Consider the following 26,652-nt stretch of genomic DNA (forward strand, 5'->3'; position numbering starts at 1 on the left):
GCCACCCCTCTATTTGTTAAGTCATCCTGAGTTGGGAAAGACTGGCGTAGATGAGTGGTCCTTCACCACTCTTCTCCCGATCTACACGTGTTGCCAGATATCACAAGATTCCTTGCTTTCATCTGCTTTTTAACCGGATCCAGCTGGGCGCTAGAAATTATTCTATTGTTAAGACCTAAGGTTTGTAGCTATGAAAAATACAAACTGTCTTAGAAACTTTGTCATTTCACTTCATATACTCTATCAGAGGAGTATTGCCTGCAATTGGTGATAGCTTGCAAAGCTGAAGCTAATAACTTGTAGTATAGCCATCAGCTGACAAAAAAATTAAAAGTAATTTTTGCTAGTTGTTCCTCTCTTTCCCCAGAATTGGGCATGGCTACGTGTATACATAAGTACGTACATTTTTTTTTTTGCTTCATTTGATTTACTGTACATATTGTTCTTTTCATTACAAATCTAGTTTATTTTCATTATGATTGGTAGACATAAAAGAGAACAAGAGAATAGTTCATCTCTAATCACCACAAAAATATTTAAAATGCTTGTTTAATATGTAGGCAAGATAAAACCCAACAGGCTGTATGTACCAAGTTCACAGATAACATGGAATTGTGTGTGCATAGTACGTACCGTAGGGACTGATTGCATTAATGATTTGGTTTATAAAATAAAATAAATGAGTAAATTTGTAGAAATATAAATGAGAATACAGCATATAAAATAAAACATATGTAAGGTGTGTTATACTGCATCAGCTTTAATTTAAATATCAGTTAGTTAGTTTGTTCTCTCTCAATCATACATATAACCTTAATGAAATACCAATTACTGTATCATAAACAAAAAAATTCCAAGTTCATGATGCCATCATACGCTGCTTGTATCAATATGCTTCGTAACTTAGCACTGGAACTGCTACCCATCGCAAACTTAATGTATCATAAAATGAACCGTCATAAATGGGGATGTACTTGCACGATGTTTAAAGCGTTAGGAACTCAAAAGAAAAAATCCAACAGGGTATAAAACTAAAATGGCTAAAAACTAACCTGGCACTTTGTTAATCAAGAAATTTGCTTCAAAATGCAGCCATCATCACCTAATGGATTTTTAACTGTGTTTTCAAACAAATCCCACTTCGTGACGGCCAGATCATCTTGGATGTCTAAACCAATATCTGTAATTGAAAACAAATGTAATACTTCTGTATCATAAAAAAAAAAAAAAGAAGAGCAAAAAAAATTAGAAAATATATCTTCACCACAAGTCCATAACTTATCATTAACCAACATTTATGGCCTTCAAACACCTGACACACTTTACACTTCTCTATAACATACTGAGGAAGAGCAGTAGCAGCCCTGTGCATACACCTATAAATAATTGGGCCCCGATACTTGACTGCCTCACTGTATTTATTTAGGACAGCTTGGCTCTAAGAACTAAGGAATGGGAGCATGTAACTTCTGAATAGGAGTTGGAGGAGAGGAAATATTAATGGCACTGATATAGGTTTTAAGGGTTCAGACATGACAATCATGCTACTTCTCTCTCAGTCAAAGGTTGTTTGGTCTAAGTAACTACAATACCAAACTTAGGTTGCATACCAGTCTAAAATTTAATTACCAACCGAAAATAAAAATACATCACCTATGCACTTCTTTTTTAATTCAGAATGTCAACTCATTAAATCTGCCTTGTTGATTTTCTATTCTTACAGGACCAAGTTGCAAGCTATGGCTACTAAACAACATGACAACTTCCCACAGATATCTACTGATCTAAGGAGAATGAAATGCACTACATTTTTTTTCATTATAAAATATTGCTTTATATATAATGTAATAATTAATCATTACCTGAGCTTTGTATTAAAATCCAAGTCATGGGGGGGTTTTGAATGTAGGTGGAAGTGGTATAGAATGAGAAGAAATGTAAGATAGTTGACTTATTTAAGGAAAGAAAAGAAAATGGATACTATGGCACTTGCGAGACAATAACAAATGGGCAGTGCATGAATGAATGGATGGCGTGATTGGCATAGCCGAAATGTGTTGCGCTCGGGGAGAGGTAGCATTGTTATGAGTGAAGATAGGTGAAAGAGTATAAATTTCTTAGTTTGATAATTCTATGGCAAGAAAAGTTGTGATACTGAGTAAAAATAGTCCACGAATGGAGAAGAATAAGTGATAGAGAATGTCTAAGGAAAAGTTAAAATAGCGAGTGTATGGTACAGGAAAGAAGAGAATAAGTAAAAAAACAATGCTCTTGAGACAGAATCCATGCCATTTGAGTTTGGATAATATGCAAGGGTAGCTGCATTGTGTGACCTAATTGCAATGGCATTGTTGTAATAGAATAGAATACAATATAGAATTTAGGCCAAAGGCCAGACACTGGGAATTGAGGTCATTCAGCGCTAAAAGAGAAATTGCGAGTAGAAAGGCTTGAAAAGTGAAACAGTAAGGAAACCTCGCAGTTGCACAATGAAATAATTGTTAGGAGATGAAAAAAGAATATGGAGATTCAGTAAAAGGAATGAAAAGGGTTGCAGCTCGGGACTGAAGGGATGCTGCAAATACCTTGAGTAATCCTGAGAGTGCACTGCATGAGGCACACAGCACTAACCCCTATAAGGGCATTGTTGATGTTAATAAGTATATACTAGTTCCTAAAGTATACATGAAAAAGGAGGGTGTTGAGGAAATATGGTTGGAAAGGGGCTTTACTTGTAAAAGAATGTATAGTTCCAAAGTATACATATTCACAATTATACTACTTGACAAAATGGCAATGAAAACTTTTCTAAATTAGACATTAGTAAGGAGAAAAAAGCTTGAGGTGTACTTAAATATGAACTGGTTCAAGAATGATTAAGACAAATACCGTATAAGTTCAAGTTAGAAAGGAGATGCTATAGGTTTCAGTTGAAAAGATAGGGTGATAAAGTAGCTATTAATAAGTAGTGAGCAAAGAATATAAAATGAAAAAGGATAAAAAAAAATAATAGCATTCACGACAAAGGTGAAGGTAGTACAGTACATGAGAAATGTGAAAATTTTTTAGTGGAGCCAGGGTCACAAAAATCTCAATCATTATAAACTTACTTTATAACCTAGTTTTATCCAACCAATGATTTGCTTAATAACAACTAAAATATGATATTGTTATTTTACAATAAAGTTTTGTACATACTTACCTGGCAGATATATACTTAGCTTACGTCTCTGATGTCACGACAGAATTCAAACTCGCGGCAAACGCGACAGGTAGGTCAGGTGATCTACCCTACCCGCATCTGGGTGGCAGGTGTATGAACCAATCTCACTTTCCTGTCAGATTTTCTCTTCCACCTGTCTCCTGAGGGGAGGCTGGGAGGGCCATCAATCGTATATATCTGCCAGGTAAGTATGTACAAAACTTTATTGTAAAATAACAATATTATTTTTGTACATGAACTTTCCTGTCAGATATATACTTAGCTGATTGACACCCTTGGTGGAGGGTAAGAGACAGAACTAACAAGGAAAAGGGGAAACAACATCTGTTGTAGGGTACTAAAAAACCTTGGTTCTTACCTGATTAGGCTGAAGACTTCATAGGTACTGTCTATTAGTCTGCACTAGCCTGAAGAGCTACAGCGAGGGCGCTGTACCATACAGCTGGAAAAGACTCTTTGGGTCTACCAAAGGGATTTGATATCCGCTTACTCAGTAGAATCCAAGTCGGATCATGTCAACGGGGATTCGCCCTCTTATATGACAGAGCCTGTCCACTACCAATGCAGGGAGCTCTAACACAAACCAGATCACCTAACCATTCTAATGTTAGTAACACGAACAGAAAGAGATGCCTACCTGCATCCTCTTTCAAACAACCACAAAAACACAATACAAACAACAAGGGAAAAATTTACAAAGGATATGTTTCAGCTCCTTGCCCCAGCACTGCATCCGCCGATACGTACGGGCCTAACGCAAAGCACTTGTCATACGTCTCTAAGGTAGTGGTTCGCAAATACTGAATTGCATCTCCAGAATGTTGCTTTCATCAGATTCTGGAGTGACATATTCTTGTTGAAGCCAAGGACGTAGCAATGGCTCTTACTTCATGAGTCTTGACTTTCAAAGCTTGAACTGATCCTCACCACAAGCAATATGTGCTTCCTTCACGAGGCTTCTAATAAAGAAGGACAAAGCATTTTTAGACAATGGTCTACTGGGATCCTTTACAGAGCACCATAGTCTGTCCTTAATGCCCTCAAGAGTCTTCTTTCTCTGGAGGTAATACCTTAAACTCCTCACAGGGCAAAGAGTCCCCTACCAGGGGAGCTAAACCTAGAACCTCAAAAACTCCCCAGAACCCCCCCCCCTTTTTCCACCTCAGAGGGGATGGGGAGAGGGGTTCTCATCTTGGCAGAGGATTTGAGGGGGTTCTATTCTTGGCCAGAAAAAGGAAGGAAGGAAGGAACAAATCACGGAATCCTCTTTGAAACCTACCCTTCTTCTAGAGCATTGACAGCTCGTAACTCTCTGGGGATGCTAAAGCCAAAAGGAAGAAAACAGAGCTTCTTAAGTAAACTCTTTGAAAGAAGCTGACTGGGGTGGTTCAAACTTCGAGGACCTCAGGAAACGAAGAACCACATCCAGATTCCAGCTTGGAATTTCAGTCGACTTTTTCTTGCATGTTTCGAAAGATCTTAACAGTTCATGTAGATCTTTGTTGTTAGAGATATCCAAGTTTCTGTGCCTAAACGCAGCTGCTAACATGCTCCGATATCTTTTGATGGTCGAAAACTGCAAGACCGCATTTTTCCCTGAGAAAAACAAGGAAGTCTGCGATTTGGGTCACAGAGGTACTGGAAGAGGAAAGCTTCTGGTTTCTGCACCAACGGCGAAAGACGTCCCACTTCGACTGGTAGACTCTGAGGGTAGAGGGCCTTCTCGCCGAGGCGATAGCCTTAGCAGCCTTTGCTGAAAACTCCTTCGCTCTGACAAGACTTTTGACAGTCGAAAGCCAGTCAGATTGAGAGCGGGGAGGTTTTTGTGATACCTGTCAAAGTGGGGTTGTCTGAGCAGATCTACTCTTTGTGGAAGAGCTCTTGGAAAGTCCACCAACCATTCCAGTACCTCTGTGAACCAATCTTGGGCCGGCCAGAAATGGAGCTACTAGCGTCATCCTTGTCGCTTCCGAGGCCGCAAACTTCTTGAGAGTTTGTCCCAGTATCTTGAATGGAGGAAAGGCATAGACGTCCAGACCTCTCCAGTCTAGAAGGAAGCATCCACTGTCACTGCTCCTGGGTCTGAGATCGGGAGCAGTAGAGGTCTATCCTCGCGTTCTTTGCTTGTCGAAAAGAGTCGATATGAGGTCTGCCCCATATCCTCCACAGGTCTTGGCAGACTTCTGAGTGCAGTAGTCCACTCCGAAGGGAGCACTTGATTCTTCCTGCTCAGGAGGTCGGCCCTGACATTCCTTTCTCCCTGTATGAACCTGGTGAGGAGAATGATCTTCCTTTCCTGAGACCACAACAGCAGGTCCTTTGCTGTTTCGTACAGGGAGAAGGAGTGTGTCCCCCCCTGCTTCCTTATGTAAGCCAGGGCTGTTGTTGTTGTCCGAGTTGACCTGAACTATAGCATTTCGGACATGGGGCTCGAAGGCTTATAACACCAACCACACTGCCATCAATTCTTTCTTGTTGATGTGCCAGGACACCTGTTCCCCCTCCCAGGTCCCTGACACTTCTCTTGACCCGAGGGTCGCACCCCACCCCGTTTCCAACGCGTCAGAAAACAATACTTGGTTCGGGTTCGGCATGTGTAGAGACAGACCTTCTGTAAATCGGAGAGGGTCTGCCCACCACAGAAGGTCCTTCTTGATTCCTCCTGTTATCTTGAAGGAGAACTCCAGATCTTGAGAGAGACGCCTCCAATTCTGGTAAAGGAAAAATTGGAGAGGTCTGAGATGCAACCTTCCTAGAGAAACGAATTGCTCCAGCGAGGATGTGTCCCCAACAGACTCATCCACTCCCTCGCTGTGCATGCATCTTTTCTCTAGGAAGGTCGTTAGTTTTCTCTCGGCAACGAGCTATCCTCTCTGGTGACGGATATGCCCGAAAATCCGGAGAAACCATCCGAATCCCCAGATAAATCCGCTCTTGGCTGGGGATTAACTGTGACTTCTGGAAGTTCACCAGAAGTCCCAGAGAATTTGCCAAAGTAAGTGTCTTCTGTAGGTCCCCCAGACATCTTTCTAGTGAGCTTGCTCTGATCAGCCAGTCGTCGAGATAGAGCGACACCCTCACTCCCTCCAAATGTAGCCACTGCACCACGTTCTTCATTAAACCCATGAAAACTTGAGGGGCTGTCGAGAGGCCGAAGCACAAGGCCCTGAATTGTTAGATCTTCCCTCCCATCATGAATCTCAGAAACTTCCGTGAAGAAGGATGGATAGGCACATGGAAGTAAGCGTCCTGAAGATCTAGGGACACCATCCAGTCCCCTGGACGAAGAGCCGCCAACACTGAAGAAGTCGTCTCCATGGCAGACTTCCTCTTTTCTATGAAGACGTTCAGGGCGCTTATATCCAGAACCGGTCTCCATCCTCCTGAGTTTTTGGGAACTAGGAACAGTCTGTTGTAAAAACCCGCAGAAGGAGGATCTTTCACTAGTTCTATCGCCTCCTTCTCTAGCATAAGATCTACTGCTAGAGAAAGGGCTTGATTCATGATGGGGTCCTTGTACTTGGCTACCAACTCCCTCGGAGTCGTCGTCAATGGAGGTCTTGATAAGAAGGGAATGAGGTAGCCTTTGCGGACAATCGAGAGTGACCAGTTGTCCGCCCCTTTCTGGGCCCAGACGTCGACAAATTTCAGTAGTCTGGCACCACTTGATGTCTGGAGAACTTGAATGCTACTTCTTCCCTCTGATGGATCTAGAGAAGGTCTTCCCTCGTTTAGCGGGTCTAGATCCTCTAGAGGAAGAAGCTCTGGCAGGAGGGACTCCTCGAAAGGGCTCCTGCCTAACGGGAGTCTCTTTCTTGGTCTTAGCCTGGAAAGAAGTGCGAGGCTTCCTGGTAGACTGGGCTAGCATATCCTGTGTAGCCTTAGCCGAAAGGGCACTAGAAACGTCTTGAATTATCTTCTTTGTGAAGAGTTGAGGAGAGAGCTGTGCATAAAGAAGAGGCGCTCTCTGTGCATGAGATACTGATTTCGTCAGGAACGAACAGTATACTGATCTTTTCTTAATCACTCCCGCTCCGAAAAGGGAAGCGACTTCACTCGATCCATCTCTCACTGCCTTGTCCATACACGTGAGAACGCTGTTAAGATCTTCAGGTGAAAGGGAATCCGGGGTCTGCGTCTTTTTGGCCAAAACACCCAAAGACCAGTCTAGGAAGTTGAATACTTCCAGGACTCGGAACATTCCCTTCAACAGGTGGTCAAGCTCATTCATTCCCCATGTCGTCTTAGCAGACATGTGGGCAGAGCGTCGAGAGGAATCCACCTTCGAAGAGAAGTCCAAGTCTGCCGAGGAGGGAAGAACGAGGCCCAAGGGTTCTCCAGATTCATACCAGAACCCTAACTTTCCAGTGAGCTTAGAAGGAGGGAAAGAGAACACCGTCTTCCCTTTCTCTTCCTTCGAAAGAAGCCATTCGCCAACACCTCTAAGAGCCTTCTTCATAGAGATGGTGGGCTCATCCTGACACAGGATGAAACCTTCAAAGTTTTCGAGGTCGAGAATAACAAGAGAGGCGAAGGAGGGGCGACAGGAGAAAGGGCGTCTCCAAATTCCTGAAGCAACAAGTCCATTAATCGCTTGTAGGAGGAAACAGGAATCCTTAGATATTTCTTCTTCCGAGGGATCCTGTTCTTCTTCGGCCGAAGATCCTTCCCGATCCTTACGAGGATAGGCGGTCTTGTCCTCAGCAGTGCGTCTATCTTTGGAAGTGCGTCTGGAAGACGTCTCACATCTGACAGGGGAAGTCATAACTTCCGGTGAGTGTCTGCCTGAAAAATCCTTCTTGTCAGGATGAGGGCGTTCACTAGGCTCTTGGCGCCTAACGAACGCAGGGCGGAAGTCTGGCGAAGAGCGCCTACTAGGCGAAATGTGTCTATCAGGCTCATGGCACCTGTCTAAAGGAGAGCGGCTGCCTGGCGAAGAGCGCCTGCCATGCAAGAAGCGCCTATCAGGCTCTTGGCGCCTGCTGCGAGGAGGAGGAGGATCTCTGGCGAAAGAGCGCCTACAAGGGGAGAGGCGTCTGACAGGCTCCCGGCGCCTAACTCGAGGAGAGCGAAAATCAGGAGAAGAGCGCCTGGCAGGAGAAGCGCGTCTACCAGGCTCTTGGCGCCTGCTAAGCGAAGGGCGGCCGACAGGAGAAGAGCGCCTGCTAGGCAAACAGCGCCTGTCAGTCGAAGGGCACCTGGTCACAGGAGAGCGGAAGCCTGATGGTGAGCGGCTACCAGGAGAAAAACGCCTACCAGGCTCTTGGCGCCTGCCGATGGGAGAGATACTGTCTCGAGACGAGCGCTTGTTGGGAGAGGGTCGTCTACAGGAAGCCTGCCCCTCGTCCGACGGAGAAACGATGTCCGCAGGAGAGCGCCTGTCCGTTGAAGAGTGCCTCATACTACGATCCAATCCTGGAGATAAAGCTGGAGAAGAGCGCCTGGACTTCTTTACCAGGAGCGATACATCCTTCCTACGACGAGAAGTCACAATCAAGGAGTCAGCCAGAGCTGTAATCTGCGCCTGCAGACTAGCCAAAATACGAGAAGGAGATTTCCCAAAGTCCTTAACGGGAGACGAAGCTCGATCCTTACTAGGAGAGCGATACTCCAACGATATCCTAGGTTTCTTCACTTTCAATTCAAGTTCTTCCGAAAAAACTTCAGGGCTGGAGGGAAGAGCAGAAGAAGCCTGCCAGGCTCTCTTCAACGGCCGAGAAGCTTCCGAGGAGCTCCAACCACGCTTAGGCGAAGGAGAAGGCGAAGACGAGAAGCATTGCCGTAAAACTTCTCTCTTGGCGCGATCCAAGGTAGCCTGGGAGCATACATCAGGCGCTACCGAGGGGACGCCTGACCGGTGGGGGTTCTCCCTAACCTTCCTGCGGCTTTCGACTTTCCTCCTCCACTGGGACTGGGAGTCTGGAAGAGGGTCTAGGCCTAGAATGCATTGGGAGGGAAGATCAGACGCACCCTCCACCCCTTGCACTGGGATCACTGCACATATCACTATCACTCTTACTTCTAGCGCTTTAATCTTCAACTCCATGCTGCGAATAGTGGCTCTCATAGTGTCCACCTCCGAAGGCGCATCTTCGGGTTCAATGCAGGGAGCAGGGGCTGAAACTGGTAAAGGAACTACGTCTACAACAGGGTTATCAACTTCAAACTCGCTAGCGCGAGACCTACTAGAACTCCTAGATGAAGCTTTCCTAACCTTGTCTTTTTCAAGCTTTCTTAAGTAAGAAGAAAGTGCCTTCCATTCTTCTTCATTCAATTTACCACATTCTCTACAAGGGTTAATAAATGAGCAGTCATTCCCCCTACACTTCATGCATACTGTGTGAGGGTCTACCGCAGCTTTCGGTAGCCTCACCTTACAATCGCTAACAGAACAAACTCTGAACATAGCTGATTTCTTAATCTCCATATCAGACATAATGAATCCCAAGAAAAATCCAATATCGAGAGGTACCGACAACAGGTGTAGTCGACACCGGCGACAGAGAAAATCTGACAGGAAAGTGGGATTGGTTCATACACCCGCCACCCAGCGGCGGGTAGGGTAGATCACCTGACCTACCTGTCGCGTTTGCCGCGAGTTTTGAATTCTGTCGTGATGTCAGAGACGTAAGCTAAGTATATATCTAACAGGAAAGTTCATGTACAAAAAACCAACATTACAAAAAATAAAAGAAAACTGTTTAAGAAGTACTTACGGTCACATTTTAAACGTGGCAAAGATATCTTGATGTACACTGGTATCCTTTCTGTTGACACTCCTGGATTGTCTACATAAAGGTCAGAAACACTGCAAAAATCATATAATTATATCAGATATAATTCTCAAATTTAATGTATTACTGAAAGACTCCCAAAAACTGTCACCAGCAAACCAATCAATTTCATTATAAGTACTATAACAGCATATTATGTGAACTTTTAAGAACCAGATTACATTTGTGAGATTCATCAGCAGATAGAATGGTAGAAATAAATTAAGAATTTCATCAATATTTTGTTGAAACTGTTTACTAAAAAAGTTTCTAGTGTGTTGTCTCCCAAGATTACTACATTTTTATGTTGACATAGTATTGTGGACGAGCACAAGCTTAGTAATACTACAGTGCCTGTTCCAAAGAATGCATATCTGCAGATTGCAATAACTGCAAACCAGCATCTTTGTGGATGAGAGCAAGATTATCAATACAGTGCCTGTTCCGAGTGCCATAACTACAGGCCAAACTCTATTCTCCTTGTGTTCTCCAAAGTCACTGAAAAACTTACTTTTAAGCCATTATATAAGTATGTGGAATCTAAAAGAGTGTTAGCTGATAGTCAATATTTATAGAAGAAGTAGTGAGGTCCCTGCAATTGTCTTTTTAAGACTTGATATGCCTTTGCAAGGGAGCCTTGAGTGGGTGGATATGTTTTAGAATTAGTTCAAGATTCCCTTACAGTAGGCAACAGCGAGTTGCTGTGGACAGGATCTTAGTGAACCAAGACTATGATGAGGTCACCTTGCCGACCTGACCATGAGAAGGATAAAAGTCTATTCCCTCTAGTATATATACAAATAGTACCTGTCATTTTCAGGTACAGTAGTGCCTCAGGTTACAAAATTAATCCGTTCCAAAGCGGCCTTCGTAAACTAATTTTTTCGCATCTCGAACTACGTTTTACATGTAAATTGCCTAATTTGTTCCAAGCCCTACAAAAACACCACAGTAAATTTTATAATAAAGCTAAATTGACCAATAAACAATGAAATACAACAATTTGGACCATTCAATACCTAACCTAACCACAATTGTACCAGTAAATAAAGTGTATTAGGGTACAGGGTACAAGAAATACTGTACGTACATGTACGTACAAATGTAGTAAAATTTAGAACCTTACCTTTCGAGTGAGGTGATGTCCGAAAGTGGCAACAGAGGAGGAGGACAAATGGCAGAAAACACGAACACTTAACTTTACGAAACATTAACAAATGGCAGAAAACATTAACACAACTTTACGAAAACCATTAACAAATGGCAGAAAACATTAACCCTTAACTTTACAAAAAAAAACTTTAAACTAAATTTCTGATTTTTTGCCTTTTTCTGATTTTTAAATTTTTCTTTTTACTTTTTAACTTTACCTTTTTTACAAATTTTCAATTTCTTCACCATTTTAAATTTCTGTTTTTTTGTATCACTTGAACCTTCCTGTTTGCTTACTACTAAAGGCCTCTTTAAAAAAAATGACAAATTTTCCAAGACAATTTGTATTTTTCATAGCTACAAACCTGAGGTCTTAACAATAGGATAATTTCTAGCGCCTAGCTGGATCCAGTTAAAAAAACAGATGAAAGCAAGGAATCTTGTGAAATCTGGCAACACATGCATAGATCGGGTGAAGGACGGTCGAAAACCATTCACCTATGATCACGCATTAGTCTTTCCCAACTCAGGATGTCTTAACACACAGAAGGGCAGCTAGAGGCAGGCAGTATAATGTTAAGACCTCAGGTTTGTAGCTATGAAAAATACAAATGTCTTAGAAAATTTGTCATTTGTTCAAACGCAAACAAACCTTCGGTCTTAACAATAGGATAGACTCATACTTGGTGGGAGGTATAAGACATCCTAGACTGGATGGGGGCCTACCCACCAGTCCAGCTCTCAAAAGGAATGGTTTATGGAGAGAGACTGAAGCCCGATGAGAAGCTGGATAAATTGATATCTAACGACTCAGACCCTGAGGGACGTACAATGATCTATGGGATAACCATTGTATAGGGAACCAAAGAGAAACTTTGGTCCAATAACAAACCAAGACACCAGGGTTTGTATTACTCCCAACCCCTCCTTGCCAAGGAGTGGAGCCTATGCTACCAAATAGTGGGTAAGATATTTGTATATTGCACGATCACAGTATCAGTATGACTACCTTACTCACCTGTATCAGACCAGTCCAGCAAATGAAATGTCTATTCCTTAAACCACCCGAAGGAAGAAGGAAAGGTACAAGAGAAAGGAGACCAGTCAACTCACTCATTCTCTCATCCTCACAATCATCTTAGGTAAGATACAAAGGTGCCCTGTTAAGGGCAACTAAGAGTTAAACAACCTTGACCCAGGGAAAATGTGTCTGCAGATCTGTGGGCAACATCCTTAAGATAGTAGTAGTTCACCGTGGACTGGAGTAACCAAGTACCAGCACTTAACCCTTAAACGCCTAAGCAGTATTTTAAAAATAGTCTCCCGTATGCCGGCGGCGTATGCAAGTGAGCGCCGAAACGGAAATTTTTTTTTTTTTTTAAATCACAGCACGCTTAGTTTTCAAGATTAAGAGTTCAATTTTGGCTCCTTTTTTTGTCATTGCCTGAAGTTTAGTATGCAACCATCAGAAATGAAAAAAAATATAATTATCATATATAGATATTGAGATATATGACAGCGCAAAAAAAAATTTTCATATACAGGCAGTCCCCGGGTTACGACGGGGGTTCCGTTCTTGAGACACATTGTAAACCGAAAATCGTCGTAAGCCGGAACATCGTCAAAAATCCTAAGAACTGCATTCTTATTGCATTTTTCATCAAAAAACCTTTAAATATTGATTATTTTGTATTTTTGGTGTCATATTTCATCTGCTAGATCAGCGTTTGTAGGCATCGTAACTCTGGAGCTTGTGTCGTAACCCTGGAACATGTGTCGTAACCCTGGAAATAATTTCTGATAAATATAATTGAAAAGCGTCGTAATCTCGGGACGTCGTAAGCCGAGACCGTCGTAACCCGGGGAATGCCTGTATAATTGTATACAAATCGCGCTGTGAGCAAAACGGTTAAAGATAAGGAGTTAATTTTTTTTCGTTGTATTTTACGCTAAATTCTGATCATTTTGGTATATAACACATTGTAAAGCAATCAAGGCAACACAGAGAAAATATTATCACAAAATGATGCATGAATTCGTAACGCGTGGACGTAAAAAAAAGCTGTTTTCAAAACTTCACATAAATCGAAATATTGTGCTAGAAACTTCCCGTTTGTTGCAAAATGAAGTAAATTGATTGAATATTACTAGACTGTAAGTGTTGTAGCTTACAATTGGCAGTTTTCTACCATTTCGGTCGAGTTAAAGTTGACCGAAGGACAAATTTTTCCTATTTATTGTTATTTATATGAAAACATTTCTAAACTGATAAAAGCTACAACCATAGGTTGTTCTTTGTTGTATTCTACATGAATTGCGCATTTTCATAATAAAAATTTATGTCGGAATTTTAAATGGTGCAAACATTCACAATCAACGAAAAAAATATCTGATTTTTTTCGGAAGTTACGCAGACGTAGGAAAATGTTTTTTTTTTTTTTTTTTAAAATTCACCATAAATCGATTGTCTAACTTCCAAATTTGTTGCAATATAAAGGTAAATGATTGAATATTACTTAAAATGTAAGAGTTTTCTTAATGCGTTTTTAATTTCGGTCGAAGTCAAAATTGACGAAGGTTGAAACATTTTCGTTGTATATGAAATATTTCAAACGATAAAAGCACAACCATGAGTTGTTTTTTTGTTGTATTCTACATAAAATTGAGCACATTTTCATATATAAAATAAAACTTTATATAACGACTAATTTAAAATGATGCAAAACATACGACAATCGGTACAAAAAATTTGATTTTTTTTCGAAAGTTACCGTACCCGCGCGGACATAAGGAAATTTTTTTTTTTTTTTTTTATATAAATTCAACCATAAATCGAATATTGTGCTAGAGACTTCCAATTTGTTGCAAAATGAAGGTAACTGTTTGAATATTACTAGAATGTAAGAGTTTTAGCTTACAATTGCAATTTTTTACCATTTCGGTCGAGTCAAATTTGACCGTAGGTTGATATTTTGGCACTTATTGTTATTTATATGAAAATATTTCAAAACTGATAAAAGCTACAACCATGGGTTGTTTTTTTTTAGTTGTATTCTACAAGAAATTGCACACATTTCCATTTATTTAAAATGTAACGGCTATTTAAAATGGTGCAAACATTACGACAATCGGACGAAAAAATTTATGATTTTTTCGGAAGTTACCGCGCGGATGTAAGGAAAAAGTTTTTTTCATAAATTCACCATAAACCCAAATATTGTGCTAGAGACTTCCAATTTGTCGCAAAATAAATGTAAATGATTGAATATTACTAGAATGTAGGAGTTTTAGCTTACAATTGCGTTTTTTGACCATTTCGGTCGAGTCAAAGTTGACCAAAGGTTGAATTTTTGCACTTATCGTTATGTATATGAAAATATTTCAAAACTGATAAAAGCTACAACCATGGGTTGTTTTTTGTTGTATTCTACATGAAATTGCGCACATTTTTATATATAAAACTTTATGTAACGACTAATTTAAAATGGTGCAAACATTATGACAATTGGACGAAAAAATTTTAGATTTTTTTCGGAAGAGTTACCACGCGGACGTAAGGAAAAATTGTTTTTTTCATAAATTCACCATAAATCGAAATATTGTGCTAGAGACTTTCAATTTGTTGCCAAATAAAGGTAAATGATTGAATATTACTAGAATGTAAAAGTCTTAGCTTACATTGCGTTATTTTACCATTTCGGTCGAGTCAAAGTTGACCGAAGGTTGATATTTTGGCACTTATCGTTATTTATATGAAAATATTTAATTGATAAAAGCTAGAACCATGGGTTATTTTTGTTATATTCTACATGAAATTGCGCACATTTTCATATATAAAACTTTATGTAACAGCTAATTTAAAATGGTGCAAACATTACGACAATCGGACGAAAAAATATATGATTTTTTTGGAAAAGTTACCGTGCGGATGTAAGGAAAAAGTTTTTTTTGTAAATTCACCATAAATCGAAATATTGTGCTAGAGACTTCTAATTTGTTGCAAAATGAAGGTAAATGATTGAATATTACTAAATATAAGAGTTTTAGCTTACAATTGCGTTTTTTGACCATTTCAGTAGAGTCAAAGTTGACCGAAGGTTGAAATTTTGGCACTTTTTGTTATTTATATGAAAATATTTCAAAACTGATAAAAGCTACAACCATGAGTTGTTTTTAGTTGTATTCTACATGAAATTGTGCACATTTTCATATATAATACTCCATGTAATGGCTAATATAAAATGGTGCAAAAATTATGTCAAAGTGACGAAATAATTTCCGAGATGTGTCGCTGATACTTTTTAGTGCTAGAAGAAAGAAATTCACGCTTGCGCGCCTGGGTAACGATTGTAAACAAAACAACGCCTTGATCCGTGAGCTCCCAGCATCCCCCAAGGCGCGTGATTCAAAAGTTTTCACCTAGTAGGCCTATAACTATTTTTCCGCGAATTTATAAAACAAAATTTTTTATATCGACGTACCATATGTCCAACCGGCACCCAACAGACAATTTATATCGATGTTTAATACGTCCAATCGGCGTTAAAGGATTAACACTCAATGTGCAGCCAAGTTCTTTTTGAAAGCCAGAGATGGACCATTACCCCTAATGTCATGCGCTTTAGCCTGCACAGACGTGGTTGTAGAATCATCAAGACTCAAGTATGCCTGTCTGATGGCTTCCCGTATCCAATAAGAGATAGTATTCTTAGACACCTCTTTCTTTGTACAGCCTGTGCTAACAAAAAGTCTGCGGCAGCCTGGTCTAAGGTGCCGAGTCCTTTTAAGATAGCAACGCAGGGCCCGGACAGGGAACAACAAAAGCTCTTGAGCATCACCACCCACAAAGTCAGTCAGTGATGGAATGGAAAACGAAGTGAACCTGTCATCATGCACCGAGGGATTTTGGGTCTTGGCCACAAATTCCAGGACAAATGAGAAGGACATCGACTTCCAAACCCTGGTGTGCTTCACCTCACAGCTCAGACCATGGAGCTTCCTACCTTCTTGGAAGATGCCAAAGCCAAAAGGAAAACTGTCTTAAGCGTCAGGTTCCTGTCAGATGAGCAACGCAAGGGCTCATATGGACTCTTAGTGAAGCTCTTAAGTACCAAGGAAACATCCATGTCGGAGGCTTGAGCTCTCTATGGAGAATCGACTGCTCAAACCCCTTAACTAGCAAGGAAAATTTCCCAGGAAGAGATGATGTTGATACCCTTAGGTGTAACACCCAAACTCAGGGCCGCCCTGTAGCCTCTTATGGCAGATAGGGACAAACGTTTCTCGTCTGAGGAAGGTTAAAAAATCTGCTATTTTGATGAATAAAGGTTGTGTGGAGAAAAACCTGCTTACGACACCAATCATAGTAGACGCCCATTTGCCTTGGTAAAACCGCGGAGGTCAACTTCTAAGACTGCTGGACAGTGCCCAGCTGTTCTCTGAGAAAAGCCTCTCGCTTGGAGAGATACTTGATAGCCTTCAACCGTGAAGAGACAGGGATTCTACTGACTGGTGGAACTTTCCGCATGGGGCTGACACACAAGATGCCGCCAAGGGGGAATCTCCCTCGGAACCACCTCTGACAACAACGATAGCAGACTGGTTTAAGAACCATTCTGCCCGAGACACAGAGGGGCTACCAAAGTCATTCTGAGACCCTGTGAACTCATCAGACTGTTCAGAACCTGACAGATCAAGCAAAACAGAGGGAAGGCATACACCTCCAGTTGTCCTAGGGTTGTTGGAATGCATCCTATGCCAATGCTAAAGGATCTGGAACCACTGAACAGACACCATCCACTCCCTGTTGAAAGCGTGTCGCAAAAAGGTCCTCCAGCATGGGTCTCCCCGGGTCCCCCCCAAATCTGGAAAAGCTTGTCTGCCACCACTTGATGAAGGGACCGCTCTGTGGCCTAGGACTGATCCCAGCGACCGAGTTTAGTCTGCGACCACGTTCCGTTTCCCTGGGATATACCTGGATGAGAGCTCTACCGAATTGCTGACCGCCCACTGGTGATGCTCGACGGTCAAGGCGTGAAGTTGATGTGAAACCAGGCCTCCCTGTTTGTTCACATAGGCTACCACCATGGTGTTGTCCGACATGAGAACGACAGAATGACCCTCTACCTTCCCCCCGAAACTCCTTCAGACCCAGGAAAGCTGCCTTCAACTCCAAGACATTGATATGTCGCTGCTTGTCGTCCGAACTCCAAACGCCTGAAGCGATGAGGCCGCCTAAATGAGCACCCAAACCTGCGAGGGAGGCGTCCGAGAACAGAAGGAAGTCCGGTGGAAGAGAACGCAGAGGGACACCCTTCAAAAGATTCTGGTCCTCCAACCATGAGGGGACCAGCTTCTCCAGGGAAGACAACACTCCCAGAAGAACCTGCTACTGATGACCTGACTGATGTGACTGACAGGAAGTTGCGCGCCACCGCCCGCAACTTCTCTAATCTCTGATCCGACAGGAAAACTTTTGCCACTGTCATATCGATGACCGTGCCCAGGTAGAGAATCCTTTGAGTGGGTACGCTGTTCGACTTTTCCTGGTTGACTAATATGACCAGTTCCAGACAGAACAGACGATCCCTGTCCTGCAGCAGCTTCTCCCTGGAAACTGCCAAGACTAACCAATCGTCGAGGTACCTCAGCAAACGGATCCCCCTGAGCATGGGACCAACTTGACCCGAGAGAGAAACCCTTGTGAACACTTGAGGGGCTGTCGTCAGCCCGAAGCACAAGACTTTGAACTCGAAGACCTTGTCCGCAAGAGAGAAGCGAAGGAACTTCCTGGACGTGGGATGAACAGGGATTTGGAAGTATGTGTTCCTTAAATCTATCGACAGCATGAAGTTGCCTTCCCTCATGGCTGCCTACACCGACCACGGGGTCTCCATCTTGAACTGTGTCTTCCTGATGAAGTGATTCAAGGTGGATAAGTCGATCACAGAGTCCATCCTCCCGACACCTTGGGCACCAAGATGATGCGACTGTAAAACCCTGGGGACGGACGCACTACTTCCTTTATCACATCCTTGTCCAGCATTTTCTGCACTTCCTCCCGAAGAGCCACGAACTTCAGAGAATCTGGAGGATATGCCTTCCTGAGCTGCGGCTTGTCCGACAGAGGAGGAGAGAAGTCGAATGGCAGTAGGTATCCCACCCGAAGGACATCTACCACCCACTTCTCTGCCCCATAACTCTGCCACTTGTCCCAATGGCCAGCCAGGCAACCCCCCACCCGTGGCGCAGGAGAGGGAGAGGCGCCTAACTTACCGAAGGTAAAGGAACAAGAGCGAAAGGGGCGTTGATCTTCTGACTTAGGCTGTGTCGAATGGGAAGGCCCTGCCGAACTCGAGGTCCTTGACGGACTACCAGGTGATGATCCCCTTCACTGCTGCTGGACAGGGGGAGGAGGAGCCGGACGACTCCGAGGACGAGACTCGGACCTAGACAGGGCCTAGTGCACAGGGCCTAGTGCACCAGTCTGTCTTTGGTGTCAGCCAGCGCTGTAAGTCGTAGGTGGAGTCTCCTTATCTCCTTCCTCTTCTTCTGCCAAAGTAACAGGGGACAAGGCTGTTTGTGGCTGGATAGAAGGAGCAGTATGCTTCATGGAGCCTTGGCGAGAACAAATATGAAGATTTTGCTACAAAGTAGTAAAGTGGCGAATTGTATGATGTCAGAGGCAACTCCTTATCCTCTTCTTCTTCTTCAGCCAATGAAAACCACGACAAGTTCACTTAAGGTTCAACAGAAGGTACAGAAGACCTTATAAAACCCAAAATACTGTCAACTTATTTTGAATGGTTGCAATCGAAGGATCTGAGACAGCCATAACTTGTGACACTGTCAGTAAGACATAAGATGTAAGTGTTGTCCATGGTTGTAGAACAACTTCCTACTGATCCAGCTGCGCCCCTTGGGCACTCAGACACTTGTGGAAGCTCGGGCGCCGATGGATGCTCAGGTGCTAATGGACGCCCGGACCCCAATGGACGGTCGGGCACCAATAGATGCTTGGGAGCCATTGAACATTCAGGCGCCAGTGGCAGCTCTTTAACCAGTGAGCAATCTTGAAGAAGAGGTAAAACATGCGCCAGTAGGCACTCCTGCGCCAATGACTGCTCAGCCGCTTGTGGAAGCTGAGGAACCAATGGGTGCTCTTCCGCTCTTGCACCAATGGGAGTTCTCAAATTACTTTAGATACAGACGGCAGGACCAAGTTCCTTCCTGCTTAAGAAGGACATGCAGGCGCCAACAGACGTTCAGTTGCCGTACACTTCTTAAGAGACAGAATCTAACACAGAGGAACTATCTGGAGTAGGGAGCACAGGAGGATAAAGGTCTGGCACCTACAGACACTCAGAACTTTTCCTGCATGCAGCCTCATCAGATGAACTCATGGAAAGACAAAACACTTCCTTATACACGTCTTTCCAATGGCGCTCTGTTGCGACCTGGGATTTAACAACAGGACCGCCTGAGGGGGCAACTGTCTGTGGGCAAATCCCACAGACCTCCCTTGGGCTACCAGTATGCCTCCTACAAGGTGCTGGGGAGTTTGACAGGGACCTTTGCCTAGGAGAATCAGGGGACGAACAGCACCTCCTCCACTGCACAACACTTCACTATCACTTCACAGTTAACATTGCTAACCTAACACAACTGCCAATGGCATGGGGAAAAAGCGAAGGAGACAAGCGAAGGAGCATGTGGTACAAAATTTTTATAATAAAAATTACATTTTCATATAAAATAAGTTTCAATAATACCTACCCAGCAACTACACAGCTATAAGTGGAACCTATAGCTGTGCAACCACAGGGCAAGTTATATCATTAAAATTAAAGAGCTAGTAGCAGGAAAGAAAAAACAACAAACTGGAATAAAGTGTTATCTGACTAGGTCTCCATGTATCACAAGAAAACTACTTGAACACCTGTGTAGCTTACAATACCAAGGACTCAGAACCGCTGGAAACTCAGCGCCGTGGAAGCTACTAGGCACCCAGCGCTGATGTATGCTACTAGGTGCCACTGGGCGCTCGGCGCCAATGGACCCTAGTAGGCTCCACTGGGCGCCGGACGCTTGTGGAGACTACTAGGCGCCACTGGGCACTCAATGCTGGACGCTTGTGGATGCTACTGGGCTCAGTAAACTATAAGATAAATGCAAGACATAAATAATCTTAGGTCAAACATATGGCTAAAGACAAAATCAGCCATAATAATTCGGCGCCAGGTAAGCTAAAAGGTTTGATGGCAAGCATACTATTTCATCAGTTTCGGTGCCTAACAGCTTTGTTTTGATTCAATTTCAAACTAAGCAACCACACTAAATCAACATTACTTTGTTCTCTTAACTGGTTTTAAGTACAGCCCTCTATGGGGTTGTTCTCTCTGTAGTGGGTTCTTGTACGTTTTCAAAGAAAGTTGTTTCCAATAATAATATCAATAATGGTAATACTATATCAATAATACTTTTACTCTTGCTTTTAATAGGATTTTAATCGACTGTCCTCCAAAAACCCATCATAACTAATTCTCTCCTGCTACATTATACCTTTACACTTAATTTTGGAAAGATTGATAAACGTTTAAATTTATTACAAATTCACTGCAGTATCGAACATGCTAATAAGCGAAAGTGGTGGAAACACCTTAAAACAATAATTATTAATCCTGCCAACACGCCTTGCTGAAATAAAATTCAACACCAACATCATTCTGATAGCTAATGCAGTGTTTCCATTAGTATTAAGTTACTTGCTTATTAGCTAAGTGACATCTCACTTTGTTGCGTTACTCATTGTAAAAATGATTTAATCAAAAGACTGCTACTGAAAAGAGTTATCGAACAATATCCGATTGTAACAAGTGTAAACATCGGTCCAACAAACCAATGTTCACATTATAGTCCGACTCTCATCAAAAAGTAGTTGACCAATTAACTGCAAGTCACTGTAAATGCAAACTAAAGATGTATTACTTCAGTGAAAAACAATAAACAGGGTTGAAGTTATTCACTTTCAGTTAGTATACTGAAATCTAGTAAATAACCGGCGAAAACTGAATAAATGCTGCTGACACCAGATGTTTACACCAGGAGTCACAGAAATAGAATGAGCTAATTGGCCGAATCGTTCCTAACCTGCTTGCTAGGGGGCAAGACTGTGTCACCTACACACTTATCGGTGTCGCTACCGCGAAATTTGAATCTATACTGCTGTGAATAATAGAAACTATAGCTATGTAATTACTGGGTAAGTTGCATAATTAAAATGCACTTTTTGTGATAAAACTATTAAAAAACTAGGGTATAAGCATTTTTAGAAACTTGGGTATAAGCATTTTTTTTTTTTCCCTGTTTTAACTATCAAAATATAGGCAGTTCTAAGCATTTATAGAGGGGGTTTACGTATTTGCAGATTTTCCCTATTTGCGGGCAGGGGGTCTGGTACCCATCCCCCATGAATACAAGGAGGTCTACCATAACTGAATTTCTGGAAAATCCATCTGACAACGACTCAGAAATTATCATGCAAAACTTTTACCTATACGTACACCTACATACTTACATCTCTCCTGATAAGAAATGTATCAGTTCTGAAGTGAAGAGTAAAAGCATAAACAGAATGCAGCATATGCTAATTACTGCACCTGTTAAAGTCGGCTGTGTTAAATCCTTTGGTACCTTACGGTAAATGTCAAATCTGTAGAGAGAAATTTAGATGAAGTTACTGTACCATTGCAATCTATAACTTATATACAATACTAATACTACATGTATTACTCCTAATAAAAAAAAAACTCTTAATACATATCCAAGCTTAAGGGGGCCGGCTGGAACCCTTATATATGGGGGTGGGTATAGGGCAAAAAATGCAGTCATGAAAAAATTCATGGAGCTTTGTTTGGCAATGGAGAATACGTATACGAAATATTTCGTCAAAATTCCTCTTACTTTCGTAGTTACAGGGCAATTAGAAACCATAACTAAATAAGCCAAAAATATTGATCCGTACAAGAAAATGCAATATTTCTTCTGTTATCGCAAATTTTTATAATTATTGTCAAAGGAATTATGAGTAATGGCATCTGTAGAGATTCCATGAGGCAGCAGAGGGAACTTAGTCAGTTTATGGCTTCCAGTGCAAGGAGAAACCTCTTGTAGTGTTCGAGTTTTACCTCTGACATTCGCTTGCTTTTACGTATGTTTATCTTTGTTTCGGCAAGAATTTCATCATGCCAATGAGGAAAAGACTAGCAAAACATCTTGCTAACATACAGACAAAGAAAATTAGCTCTAATATGATTACAGAATATCATAATACACACGATATAAGCGTAGTTAGTGAAAAGAGAGAGAGAGAGGGAGGGGTGCGTGGTTAAGAACGCCTCCGTCTTGCCTGACGCACACATCGTGCAGTACCCCAGGCTACGGTCGTTGAGCAAAGGGATCCTCATTTAAGATAACATATTTTTGGTTTATTAATACCCAAAAAGGAATATGTAATTCATAATAATGATATTGTTATGATACAATAAAGTTTTATACATACTTACCTGGCAGATATATACTTAGCTATTTGACTCCGTCGTCCGACAAAAATACGAATTTCGCGCACACGCTACCTGTAGGTCAGGTGATCTACTTACCTGCCGCTGGGTGGCAGGACTAGGAAACCATTCCCATGTTCTATCATATTTTTTCTATACGCCTGTCTCCTGAGGGAGGTAGGGTGGGTATAATTTTGTATATATCTGCCAGGTAAGTATGTATAAAACTTATTGTATCATAACAATATCATTTTTATACATTCAACTTACCTGTCAGATATAGACTTAGCTGATTCACACCATTGGAGGGTGGGAACAGAGACAGCTAAATACAGAATCAAACAGGAATCACAACTATCGTTGTAGGTAATAAATAAATAAAACCTTGGTTCCTCCCTGTTTAGACTGAAGACTTCATGAATACAATCCAGGAGTCTAGTCAGTCTCAAGAGCCTCAACGAGATATTGATTCTATGGCTAAGAGTTCTTGTGGTTCTGCAAAGGGGTCTTACCCGCTTACTTGGTAGATCCTGGAAGGACTATGTCAATGGGGTGCTTATCCACTTACTTGACAAGACCTATACAAGGAGCACAACATCGATCCAGATCACCTCAACCTATCCATGTTAGTTCTAAGATTGCAAGAAGTTATCCCCTAACCTCTTCGAACAACCACAAACTCAAATCACAAACATTCGTACAGTAAAGTACAAAAATGAAAATAAAACTAAAAAAAAAATTGTTTGTACAATCTAGCCAGTAAGACGTCTCTTGATTCCCCCATTGATCCAAACTAGGACGCCCGTGCGCCACCAAGCATACTAATCAGCAGAAAAAACCAACAACTCGTCTCACAAGGTAGATCTATGTACTATCAAAAATTAGAACAAATACAAATTTTTCTAAGGATCGTTATGTGTTCCCAGCCCCAGCACTGTATCGGCTGATACAAAAGGACCCAGAGAGAAACACTTTTCATATGTTACTTTAACGTCCTTAAGGTAGTGCGATGCGAACACTGAATTACACCTCCAGTAAGTCGCATCCACAATGTCTTTTAAAGACATGTTTTTCTGAAAAGCTAATGAAGTGGCCACCGCTCTAACTCATGAGCCCTTCACTCGGAGAGTCCTGAAAGAGTCTTTCAGTGGACAGTTATTAAATGAGCATCCGTAATAATGCTCCTCACAAAAAATGCTAATGCATTTTTTGACATGGGTCTACTAGGATCCCGAACTCTGCGCACCACAGGCTTTGTTTACATCCGTTGAGTCATTCTTCTTTTTTAAATAGAACTTCAGAGCTCTAACCGGACATAAAGATCTTTCTAATTCCTCTCCTACTAGATTTGAAAGTCCTTTAACTTCAAAACTCTTTGGCCAGGGTTTTGAAGGGTTCTCATTCTTGGCCAGAAACAGAGTCTGGAAAGAACAAATTGCCGCATCACTCTTAAATCCTACTCGAGAATCTAGAGCGTGTATTTCACTAATTCTCTTCGCAGTCGCTAACGACAACAAGAAAATACATTTTCTTGTTAGATCTCTAAACGACGCGTTGAGAGGAGGTTCAAATCTACTAGATGATAGAAATCTCAAAACTACATCTAGGTTCCAGTTAGGAGTGCGAGGAGAAAAGGTTTTAGAGGTTTCAAAAGATCTAATAAGATCGTGGAGATCTTTATCTTCTGCTATCTCAAACCTCTGTTTCGAAATCGGCAGAAAGCATACTTCGATAACCTTTTAATGGTAGAAACTGATAATTTTGATTCTTCCCTAAGGAAAATCAAGAAATCAGCTATGTTGGTCACAGAGGTATCGGAGGAGGACAGTTTATTCTCTTACACCATCTTCTAAAAACATCCATTTTGATTGGTAGACCCGAATAGTTGAAGATCTCCGGCCCTAGCAATTGCTTTTGAAGCTTTGCTTGAAAAGCCTCTCGCTCTGACAAGTCTTTCGATAGTCGCAAAGGCAGTCAGAGCGAGAGCGGGGAGGTTTTTGATGGTACCTCTCGAAATAGGGTTGTTTGAGAAGATCTCTCCTGTGTGGAAGAGATCTTGGGAAGTCCACTGTCCATTCCTGTACCTCTGTGAAACCAATCTTGAGACGGCCAAAAGGGAGCGATGAGTGTTAGTCTCGTCCCTCTTGATGCCGCAAATTTTCTTAACACCACTCCTAACATTTGAAGGGGGAAAGGCGTAGCATCTAGGCCTGACCAGTCCGCAGCATCGGCGTCCACCGCTATTGCTCTCGGGTCTTCCACTAAGGAGCAAAAGTTCTCTATCCTCTGGATAGGTAGGTGGCAAATAGGTCTATATGTGGACTGCCCCACAGGGACCACAGAGCTTGACACACCTGAATGTGAAGGGTCCATTCTGTGGGGTGAGAACTTGGTTTAACCTGCTTAGCCTGTCTGCTCTGATGCTCTTCTCTCCTTTCACGAATCTTGTGAGGAGAGTCACCTTCTTTTCTTTCGCCCAATATAACAGCTCTTTTGCTATATGGAACAGAGAAAGAGAGTGAGTTCCCCCTTGTTTCTGATATAGGCCAACGCTGTGGTGTTGTCCGAGTTGACCTGTACCACTTGACCTAACACTTCTGACTTGAAGGCTTTTAGAGCTAGAAGAACGGCATAAAGTTCTTTGGAGTTTATATGCCAGTCTTGCTGATCCTTCCTCCATTGGCCTGATACTTCTTTTGTCCCTAGAGTCGCTCCCCATCCCTTCTCTGAAGCGTCTGAGAAACAAGATTAGGTTTGGGTTCTGAACCACTTCAGATGATTGCTTACTTCCAGAGGAATACTGAAAGTGTCTGAAAGTTGCCCGTTCTTCAACTCCAAACTTCTTCTTAGGAAGAATTGAAGAGGGTGTAGGTGGAGTCTTCCTAGCGAAATGAACTTGTTCTAGTGAGGAAAGGGTTCCCAGAAGACTAACCACTCCCTCACCGAACTCCGTTCTTTCTCTAGGAAGCTCGAGATTTTCTGTAATCCCCGAGCAATCCTTTCCTGGGACGGAAAGCCCGAAAACCCCGAGAATCCATCCGACCCCAAATAGACTAAGTTCTGACTGGGGATCATCTGAGATTTCTCGAGGTTCACGAGTAATCCTAACGTCTTTGCTAGGTTCAAAGTAGACTGTAGGTCCTCCAAACACAGTTTCTCCGACTTGGCCCGGATTAGCCAATCGTCGAGATACATGAGATGTTATCCCTTCTAAATGAAGCCTATTGGCCACGTTTCCGCATCAGATACGTGAATACCTGAGGAGCGGTCGATAGGCCGAAGCACAAGGCCCTGAACTGGAAGATTTGTCCTTGTACAACAAATCTTAGATATTTTCTTGACGATGGGGGTGAATCGGAACATGAAAGTAAGCATCCTGAAGGTCCAGGGATACCATCCAATCTCCCTGACGTAGGGAAGACAGAACTGAAGCTGAAGTCTCCATGGAGAACTTCTTTTTCTCCACGTACCGGTTCAGGTACGCTTACATCTAGGACGGGTCTCCATCCCCCCGAAGCCTTTGGAACCAAGAAAAGGCGGTTGTAAACCCCGGGGAGAATGGATCCTGCAATAGCTCTATTGCATTCTTGTCCCTCATCAACACCACCGTCTGAAGGAGAGTCTCGTTCAGTCCAGGGTCCTTGTAACTCGTCGACAAATCCTTCGGAGATGTTGCCAAAGGAGGTCTGTCTACGAAGGGAATAATGTACCCCTTCTGTAGGACAGACAGAGTCCAGGGATCTGCTTCTCTTACGGACAGGCCTCCAGAAAGTATTGAAGTCTGGCCCCTACCTGTGCTTGGAGGACATGACTGCTATTTGCTCTTTTTAAAAGAGCGGAAGGAAGACCTCCCTCGCTTGTCGAAGGGTTTTCTCTTCGAAGTTTGATCGAGTTGAGGGGGCTCCACGAAGGACACCACTGGAGTACGAGCCACCTTCTTCTGAGT

General features: G+C 42.3%; 1 protein-coding gene across 1 annotated transcript in view; it reads right to left on the reverse strand.

Annotated features, from left to right (window-relative positions):
• Positions 1-1,057: 1,057 nt before the first annotated feature.
• LOC135222872 (endoplasmic reticulum-Golgi intermediate compartment protein 1-like) overlaps positions 1,058-26,652 on the reverse strand; it is a 79,986-nt gene continuing 54,391 nt past the window's right edge. The window contains exons 2-4 of the mRNA XM_064261221.1: positions 21,725-21,859; positions 9,940-10,031; positions 1,058-1,180 (exon numbers count right to left, since the gene is read on the reverse strand). Of these exons, the coding sequence (XP_064117291.1) occupies positions 1,068-1,180; positions 9,940-10,031; positions 21,725-21,859 (340 nt within the window). The 3' untranslated portion in view covers positions 1,058-1,067. The remainder of the gene's footprint in view (positions 1,181-9,939; positions 10,032-21,724; positions 21,860-26,652) is intronic.

The sequence above is a fragment of the Macrobrachium nipponense genome, chromosome 8 (genome assembly GCF_015104395.2).
Source record: "Macrobrachium nipponense isolate FS-2020 chromosome 8, ASM1510439v2, whole genome shotgun sequence".
Lineage (NCBI taxonomy): Eukaryota > Metazoa > Arthropoda > Malacostraca > Decapoda > Palaemonidae > Macrobrachium > Macrobrachium nipponense.